Genomic DNA, 10,567 nt, shown 5'->3' on the forward strand with positions numbered 1-10,567 from the left:
ACCGGCTGCTTCAGAGATTAAGGAACGGGGGAAGGGAGATTGCTTTTCACCATTTTTCATTAAACTATGCAACTGACCGCAGGAAGTGATCGTGGACGAGAAGCATCCTTGCTAATGTTAAGGGACACAGTGGAGAACCTCTCGTCAATCCAGAACCCAGCTCATACCCACGTCTTTAGACCCGACTCAACCCTACTGCCCAATTAGAGACCCTTACTTGACCCAAGGCACCAAGCTATACAAACTGACTTGAAGTCCGAGACCTTTGAGGCTAGGCATTGGACGATATGACAATTGTATGTCACAATTATCTCGACCGTGACATCTGGAGATCAAACTTGTTCCAAGACGCAGGCTAACCGAGCTATCTGGATAAGACAGGAACTCACTAGTGCTGCAGGCGGGGTTTTACTACCGTCAATACAGCAGCAGCATGTATAATCCATTGGGTGTTGCATCACATCCTGTGTATTGATAGGCTAAATGGTCACCCCATTTCCAGTAGTAACAAAATGGCTCGGGGCAGTAAATGTCTTTCTGGATTTAGAGAGATTGATGTTTGTTAGTCCTTTCACAAATTCATCATGTGCCATAAAGCAAACCGGACAAGTGAACATTACTAGAGACCTAGTCACCACTCATCATCCTCAAACACAGAGGCTAGTCGTTTGATTCACAGTGTGTTCAGCAGTGCAATACTGCCCCCCCCCCCCCAATACAGTCTGCCTGATGGTAACCATTTCTATGCAAGTCTGAACCTATGGTACCACGTAGACCAACCAATACTGGGAATTTTATGTTATGTTGATAATTAAGAGTTAAAAATCCAGAAAATAAGAGTTGTTTTGCTTTTCACATACACATTTATGACAAAAATATGAACTGAGACAGGACATTTTCCAGTCAAGCAATAAACTCTGTATGAAATAGGATTGGGCAATATGGATAAGGCCTTCTACCACTGGCATTTAAAAAATATATATATAATAAAAAAAATTAAAAAAAAAAAATCAGGATAAAGTACATTTCTGGAAAGTCTATTGCGAAACTGTTCTGTATTCAGACAATAATATTTATCATCACCACGTGACTCCCTCTGGAATGAAAACATGGGATTCCACATGATGAACAACCTGATATTTCAGCTCACTAAGTGATACCAGCGTAAGTAGGTTCATCGCTACTTGCTTAACAACTCCATATACCGCCCATGATTTATTGACAATAATCACTTCTCACGTTGGCTCCTAATCACTCTCCTAAATCCCCTCGACATCCTGACAAACCACTTCGTTCTGGACCGAGAACAGCACTCATGACATGTTGATAAGAAGCGACTGTGTCGTACATTTTATGACTTCCTTTGTTATGTTAAATCCAAAAACTGGCACAAAGAGGGGTCAAATACCAGTTAGAGACCTCTGTCCCCGTAGCAGGAAGCTCAAGGTATTTTACTCATGCGTTACAATCATCCAACTTGTGGTGGCATGAAGATGTGCCAAAGGGAAGTTACTCAACACCAGGCAGCACAGGGCTTTTGCAATGAATGTCATTGTGCATCCAAACCGCGATGCACGATGATGTACAACCATGACACATGAACATAGGCAATGTTTTCGGAAGTTGCAAAGAGACAGCCTTCTATCTCAGATCAGGCTAACGAGGGCCAATGCTAAGGTGGTGAAATATGGCGATCAATGTTTACCAAGACGACGTCCTCAAATGTCTTGATTTGCCCTCAACTCAAAGACATACAGTTTACCATCATAAAGGATTACAGAAACCAGGAAATATTCACATTTAGGAAATAAGAATGAGAATTAGAAAAAAAATGGCCGAAACCAATTAATCGATTGTCAAAATAGTTAACGATTAAGTTAATAGTTGACAACTAATCGATTAATCTTTGTACCAACACAATACTTTTTAATACCTTCCTTTTAGAAATAAAAACACGAGTTTCCTCAATACCTTTTGTTAATTAAGGCGAACAAAAGAAGCCAGTTCTGAATTGTTGGAACACAAGCCGCTGAACAAGAACTCAGCTAAAACAAGAACTCAGCTAAATAAAATCCTGTACCAGCTTTCAAGTTGTTTTTTTATACTCTGTGCTACGGATACTCCCCCATAAAAAAGGTACCGACTTCGGATACCCACAAACAACACGAAAATACGCCATCTTAGCAGCTGTTCCAAGGTGCCTCTGATGGAGCTAGGCTAACCGTGTCGGTGCTAAGCTAAGCGAAACAAGCTACGTCTGAACTGAGCACACAAATAAAACGATTTATTGTCTCATCATCAAACGGGAACATTTTCCAAAGTGTCTAGGCATTCTATTAAATACAATGTGGCGCAACCCCTAGTGACTGATAGAAATCCATTGTCCACTGGTCCGATATTTCAGCTGATGGGTAACAACAAATACGAGAACAGAAATGTCAACGACGTGTTTGAGGTAATTTGGTAACAGCGTAAAATGTCCCGTTCACTACATATCAACTCTTTACAACCAAATTTAACCCTTGAGTTGTCAATTTTCTAAATAAATGAGACATCATATTTTTGGTTTAATATTGAATGACTTTTCCTAATTTAATGGGGACAACTGGGTAAACACAAACTCAACATGTTGATTTGTAAAGCCATTAAAACACCCAAAAAATATCTCTTTCCAATTTTAGGTCAATCAGTGAGATGTTATGGTGATCTGCATATTTCTCCATAGTCCCATAACAGGGATTCTGGATGTATATGGGTTTGGGTGTCGGCGGGGTTGTTTTATTTAAAGGGCTATTTAGGTAGTCAACAAAAATCTAAGTACCTGACACATAAAATTTGGTAGCAATTTTAATTACAATAATGTTCTGCAGGTTCAAATTGCTGGGGTCAAAAACGACCCCAGGATAACGGGTGTTAGAAAATTTGAAGGTAGCATGAGGGTTAAATGTTGCAGAAATGAATGTTGACATGTTTTATATGTCAGGTAATGACTTGGAATAAAGTTGACTAAGGAGTTGAAACACAGAGGTGGGTGATAATTTATACTGTATGCTTTATAAACAGTCAAACCTGACGGGGTCATTTTTGACCCCAGAGGACAACAGGTGTGATTATGTGCTGCCATTAGAAAAAGTCAAATTATTCAAGAACAGCATCCTCACTAAACTTTGATATGTACCTCTCTGTGATCAGTCAAATAGTAAAAAATAATATAAAGTCAAAATAATGTATTGTGTCACTGTATTTTCACTCAAAAACAGGGTATACTTTTATGTAAACAAGGTCTATTGGCCCTAAATTCCAAAATGAAGGGAAACATTTGTTGTAATGGGTTGGACTGAAGTAAGACTAAAGGTGTAAAACAGAATTGATTGACAATTTATACTATATGCTTTAAAAACAGTCAAACCAGGTGGGGTCATTTTTGACCCCAGAGGACAACAGGTGTATGGCAGTCGGGAGGACAACATGGGTTTTAAGGGATTCTTCACAAAGATGCTCATTTATGTAAAAAATAAAATAAAATAAAAATAGCAGCAACATCCACAAAGCCCCACTGATTCATGCTGTTATCCACATTTATCAGAATTATCTGCTTGAGCTGCATCAAAGAACTGTATCTCTAATTCAGAAAGGGCACTTGGGGATCTAAGTTTTTTTTAAAGGGTGCAACACCTCACGTACTGCATTTGATGAATGTCTTCTATTCATAGTCTAGATGTTTACAGTGTAGACTCTGGAATAGCGCTCTATTCCAGAGTGAGTAACCAGTGCAAATTCATCAGGGCTGTGATGTATTAGTCGGGCTACTCCTGCCAACAGTCATTTTGATGTTTATCAAAATGTAACCTTGACAATTAAAAGGCAACTCAGGGTCAGATAAACACACTCCAGCAGAAGTTACTCTCTTATATCACTTGTAAGATGGCACATGATTTAAACTCATGGATGACAGACTGAGTCACTCAACCAACTGACGGACACGATGAAAAATGGGTGCTTTTGCGATTTTTGGATACATTTCAAAATGATACATTTGTTTGAGGCACTTTGGTGGAAGAATACCCATAGGTCGACACTTGCGCTATATGGCCAAAAGTATGTGGACATCAAGGCCAATATACTGTACTTTTGCCCGGGGTCTGTTGTGGCCTAGTTCCACTGAAGTGAAAGCCTAATGCTCCGGCGTGTAGTGATATTTTAGACAACAGTGTTCTTTAAACTTTGTGGCAACAGTTATGGGGAAGTTTTAACATACCAGTGCCCTCATGCACAAAGCCAGCTCCATGAAGAGATGGTTTGGTCTGCACAAAGCCCTGAACTCAACCCCATCCAACACCTTTGGGATAAACTAGAACGCAGACTGTGAGACAGACCTATCGAGGTTGGTCCTCACTAATGCACTTGCGAATTACATGGATCATATAATATATATATACACACGCACAGTATTTCTCAGTCAGATAATTGCAGCTAGATCCAAACTGCTGTGTTCCTTTAACAAGTTTATTGTTCATGAAGTAAACAAAAGGACAGAGGAGCAGCACCATAAAACCATCAGCTGCACTCCTTTCACAAACGTCCAGTCATTTTGATGAGACACTTCCTCCTACTGTCTGCCATAGATTAAAAGATAAATATGTGAATGATACAAAAAAAAAAAAAAAGCAGTGGTGCAGGTTTGCTGTGACCTAGAAGGAGCGTTCAAGGAAAAGCACGTGATATTTCTGTCTGCACATGTGACCTGGAATGTAACGATAGTGTCTGTAGTACTTCAGGATAAACACAGGATGGGACCACTTCATTTAATCATGATGTGCGTCACTCAATATAATCAAGACTTAACGTTTTTATTAACAGTCATAATTCATTCACTATGCGCGTCAGTCAGTGTGCTCACGGCGCTGCTGTGTGGGGGCTCACCTTGTCTAGCTCGTCGTGCAGCTCCGACAGGGTGGGTCTGATGAGTTTCTCCCCGAGCGGCGCTGCCGTCTGCCGGTAAAAATCGATGTTGGGCACGGCATCGATGGTGTTGTGGCCAAAAGTCCTCATGTAATAGGTGTGGGTGTGGGTGTCGTAGTGGTAGTGATGCTGGCCCCCCGTGGATGAATGCAAGCTGGTCTCGCTCATCACCGTGTCCCCGTTCTGCAGTCCATCACCCGGCGCCTCCGGAGAGGCCGCGCTCTCCGCTTCACTGGGATCCGCGAAGTTCACCACGCGAAACCGGCCTTTGGCTTCTTCTCCGCCGCCGACACCAGGATTCGCACCCGGACCCTCTAGAGGAGCGGCGGGAGTGGCCGCATCGCTGGATGGGACGGTGGTGGAGGCGTCGGAGCTCGGGGACTTATCTTCCGTGGAGCCCGCAGCCTCAGCCACTATGTCTACCTGGAACCGGCTCTGGCTGGGGGTCGGACCGGGCGGCTTCGGCCCCGCATCTGGGGTTAGAAAATCACAATCCGTCGCGGCGCTCTCTGCCGAGGCGGAGGGTGTGGAGGATGGCGCTGACATGGCACAAAAAACACAAATGAACGTGGAAGCAGTGTGGGGGGAAAAAACACGTTGTGGCCCACAAACTAAGTGTGGAAGCCCGGGAGTCGCCCCGTGACAAACGTTCAACCGTCTTCCTATTTACAGGGAAGAACACGCTGCTCTGCCGGTAGTAGCTCGTTAGCTGCCTCAGAACAAGAGGCTACAGGCTGGAAACTTTTAGCCACTCTCCCCCTCCTTCTTGAGCGGCAGTAAATCCAAAAAATACTCCCGGCAACTTTCACTCGCTCGGCCACTGGACTATATCCCGTCCAGCCACGGTCTTTTTGTCTCTCGGTGTGGGATGCTGTTGTGGACCTTGCTGCAGCTCCTCCTAGACTCCCGGAGCTGCCCTCGCTGCTATTATACACACTGCAGTCGGCATCATTAAAGGGTGGGCTCCCACTGAAGGAGGCCTCGCGAGATCTCATCTATCGCGTCTCTTTTGTTTCTCAAAGGGTGGGAAATGTCGCGAGAAGACATCACATTACCCAAACAGTATGCGTGACGTTGATAAACTGGAGGGAACGTTTATGGGAGGGAAGCGGAGGAGACGAGGAGACGAGGGGGTGAAACTGCACCAACAGCTTACCAATACTTTGTATGGTGTGCGTGTGTGTGTGTGCGTGTGTGTGTGTGTGTGTGTGCGGTGCTGTCTGTCTGTCTGTCTGTCTCTCTCTCTGTCTGGAAGCTTCCTCTATGGCTTCACGAGGGGAAGGCTGTGACAAGTTTGGGGTGTTTGCTGCCAAAACTGTGGGATCTAAACACTTGATACCGTGGTGTTCTTCACTGACAGGACAGGATTTAGTTTGAGGATGGATTACAATACACTAGTAGTTTATTGTAGCCAAGTAGGCCTTTTAGTGCTCAAACACAAATCTGATTGGTTTCCCCCACCTGTGCCCCAGGCCCCAGCGCACATGTTCACCTGTACAGCAGAGCACACTGAACATATGTCACAGAAACTGTCGTGCATATGTGCCCACTCAGGATTTAAGAAATCGAACCTCTAAAAACTGCTGAGGCGGCTGTTATTTTACAATACATGTTTCATGTTTTTTTAGTGGTATTTCGTACTTGTAGTGACTTAAGAGATGTTAAAAAAGAGCACACGACAAACCAGCATTAAAGTCTACAGCCGGGTTGACTGGAATGACAGCTTGAGTGTAATATCTTAAATTCAAACCAGTTAGTTAACAGTTTAAAAAACTCTTTCAAATGCTGAACTACAAAACACCACTCGTCAATGAAAAAAAAATAAAAAAGTTAACCAGGTTATTTTGAATCAAAGTGGAAAAGTAGATAGAATATATTAAATTATAATAGGTTTTTGTAGAGAGCGCAAATATACAAAATTAAATATGAAATTAGTAAAGGGACCCCAGAGTCTTTGTATTTGCATCATGAGAACAATACTGATACTTCAGGAGTAAAATAGAACATAAAAGACAGAAGTAAGATAGAAAGTGGTTCCAACTATATACAGTATATATATCAAAAGTATTTATGCACAATAAAAGCGACTGTTATATTATTATGTAATATTATTTTACCCGTCCTGTTAGTCCCAATTAAGTGAAATCTCAATCCACAGCATACAATGATATTTCAGACAACAGTGTTCTTCCAGCGTTGTGGCAACAGTTTGTGTTTGTCCCTTTCCTGTTTGAACATGACATGGGCCCCCTCCACTAATCCAGGTCTATAAAGAAATGGCTTTCCAGTCTGCTGTGGAAGAACTTGATTGAAACCTGTCCAGAACCTCTGGGGTGAACTGGACTCGAACGGCAGAAGCCATGTTCCAACATCTGGTGGAAAAGCCTGAACACGGTAGAGGGGAAGCTGTTTAAATATTTACTGACATCCTGACACTTAGATGCAGTAGTTTTGGCCTTAACGTTTACTGTAGTTATGCTCTGGGACTGCTAGCCTATTACAGTAGCATTTATTAACTCTCCATCATTAGCTTGGTTGTCTCACTCTTCAACAGTGAGTCTAAAGTTGATGTTACTTTTTTAACATGATGTCATAGATCAAGCTGAAATTAGAGGAAGCCAGATGCAAACAGGTTCCTTTAAGGAGCCTGTGGGACCAGTATTCCGCATTTAAATGCCATTGATCACACGGACCTTATAATTACCTTGTGAGACAGCATTGATCACCTGTAATCCGGTTTTGGCAGTAAATTAAGTTAGACCAGTTAAAGCTCAGTGACCTAATATGCATGGAGGAACTCGATACTGTAACAAAGGACGTTGATATGAATAACAGTGTTTTTACAGCTTTTGTGCATACATATTTGCCCTATTATTATTATCTTACCGCATGCATCAGTCAGTAAAGGTAGAGGGTGAAAACTAGCCTGAGAGCAGCTGAAAAACCATAACAGCTTTTTTGGGCCAAGGGCCAACTTTGAGCCTGAACAAGCCTTGAATTACGAGTTTATTCCAAACGCAGAAAGTTTACTTAATGTTGAGTATTGCTTTTGTCAAAATAAAGCAGATAGGCTGAATAGCTGCTTAAGACCTATTTTGTCTTCAGTGATCTTGACATTAAAGACAATGTAGACTACAGATTTGACACTGCTGGTCATTCCCAGCGAATACATGTTGTGTCAATATATTAGTGATGATGTCATACAGAGGGAGTGATTGAAATGTGGTAGTACACACGGACATCTGGTAGTATGATTAGTGTCACAGTAATGACACCTAATGAAATACAAATTGTACAACTGTCTTTCTGTGTTTTTTATGTGGTGAGAAATGGATCATTGAAAAGGCAACAGAATGGGAATGGACTGGAGCAACGCCTTGTGGCATATCATGTCCCAGTATAGGACAAAATCACCTCAAACAAGAGTAGCAGACCTGGAGGCTGCCTTTTCAAAAAGTAAAATAATCCACATTGTACATAACAATATCCCACCAGGGGGTACGTACAAGTAACCAACAAGCACAATATTAAACAAACAGTGCGTAGCAAAAGGAGTGTAATAATAATGCATACATTCATCTAGAACAAAAGATAAGAGCACTTTTCATAACTATCATTTTTGGAAAGAGGTCAGGACAGGAGTTATTATAACATTCATGTATAACAGTCAGACATTTTAAAGTTATATTAACCATTAAATATGTTAAATATTGTTTGCCTGTAATCAAAGACACCCATAAAGGAATATATTTCACTGGAAAAAAACTTGTTTAAATTTGAATAACGTGAATGTCACACAAAAAAATAGTTTTAGAGCTGAACTCACATAACTAACCGTTGATATGAAAGTCCTTTTTGAATTGAAGAAGGGTTTAACTGTGTTTTTATGGTGCTGTCTTAGGGAGATTCCTCTCACCTCTTTTGTTCACAGTGGAAAGATCAAACTTTTGTTTCCAATTATACGATCTCAGTGTGACATAAAAATAAATAGATTTTATTTTCACTTTTCACAGTGCTGAATTTCAAAGTAATTCCACTATGCTAAGCTAGGCTAAGCATGTTTTGAAACTGTAGTCCTATACATAAACCTATGAGGTGGGACCCTTGAAATCTTGCCCTAATGACCTCACCCTCTGTACATTGTATGAACCCCATCTAGTTCACTGCACAGAGACCCAGAACCCAACCAGTCACTCCGGCTGGAGTCATAGAGGCGTAGAGGGAGCTATTCCCAATAAAAGCCTTACTCACTTGACTGTGAGACATGTGACACATTGTTGGTGAAATATACTGTATATACGTCTTATAGTGTGCTTCATAAGTAGTAAATAGCGTGAAGGGCCTGTCAAAGCTACCTTACACCACTGCTCTTGGCAATTTTGGTTACCAGCCCTGTTTGCTTGACATATGGAGATTACATTTGTAGTGATCTCACTATTTGACATTATATGTTTTTGTCTATAGGAAAATAATAATTTTTAAAAATGTAAAAAAAAAGGTCTGCTTTTTTCCGCCCATTTAAAGAGAGCGTACTATATCAGCACAGAATTTGTGCTCATTCTTGTGCTGGGTGTTTGGATTTCAGAGACGTTAACTGATCTGAATGTGCTACCGCCCCATCCACATGCATCGCAGCAAACAATGTTATTTAGTATGTAAATAACTCTGTTCTGTTTGTATACTCACAAGCGTCTTTTCTCTGGTGAAGCAGCTATTGTCTCTGATAAAGGAAGGAGTGGTGGTCAAAGGAGCTGCCAGTCGATCAGATAGGGACTCATGCATAATGCTATTATTACAAGCCACAAACAGCCTGGCCCATTAGAGGTGGGCGTGGACATGCAACAACTGTTGGTGAAATAAACAACCCAAAAGTTTAAACCCTCCCTTTTTATAATTCAAAGTGAACTTGTCTAAGCTGAGTCTTGGAGCCTTACCATACCAAATAAACTGTCTGGTTAATTTGTTGAGGGAGGAAAAGAATGTCGATGGGATCTGAATCGGAAGTGACTGAAACATAAATAAGAATCTGGGCAGGATATATTTATTTTTATAACACTGATTCTGCCCAATAACGTGAGTGGCAAATCGATCCATTTTCTCAAATCCTCCTTCATCTTCTGCAACAAGCTGCTTAAATCAAGTTTATAAAGGTTATAAAGGCAGAATTTCACTTTTATCAAGGTTGACCTTATATCAAGAAAATGATCCATATGATTTGAATACAATCTGAAGATGGGAAAGGGAGGTTTCAGGATTAGTTAGATATAGGATGATGTCATCAGCAAAAAGTGATATCATGTCAGAGCCAATCTCAAAGCCATTTATATTAAGATGGCCTCTAATGGAGAGTACCAAAAGGGCGGGACTAACTGGACATCCCTGCCTGTTGCCCCTATGGAGACGGAAAGAGTTAAACCTATTAGTAATAATCCTAAAATGTATCCAAAAACTAAATGAAAAATGACCATTTTACCATGTCAAAGGCCTTCTCAGTGTCAAGCTATTATTTTTTATAAGCAAAGTGGATTATGTTAAATAATCGCCTTAAATTATCAGAAGACAGTCTATTGATTATAAAGCCTGTTTGATCCGGATTGGCCAACAG

The 10,567-nt window shown here is 41.2% G+C and overlaps 1 protein-coding gene across 1 annotated transcript in view; it reads right to left on the reverse strand.

Annotated features, from left to right (window-relative positions):
• slc12a2 (solute carrier family 12 member 2) overlaps positions 1–5,856 on the reverse strand; it is a 65,159-nt gene extending 59,303 nt beyond the window's left edge. The window contains exon 1 of the mRNA XM_076079815.1: positions 4,924–5,856. Coding sequence (XP_075935930.1) covers positions 4,924–5,508 — 585 coding nt within the window. The 5' untranslated portion in view covers positions 5,509–5,856. The remainder of the gene's footprint in view (positions 1–4,923) is intronic.
• Positions 5,857–10,567: the final 4,711 nt, after the last annotated feature.

This window comes from Anarhichas minor, unplaced genomic scaffold (assembly GCF_050575085.1).
Source record: "Anarhichas minor isolate MPS153535 unplaced genomic scaffold, ASM5057508v1 ptg000073l, whole genome shotgun sequence".
NCBI classification, from domain to species: domain Eukaryota; kingdom Metazoa; phylum Chordata; class Actinopteri; order Perciformes; family Anarhichadidae; genus Anarhichas; species Anarhichas minor.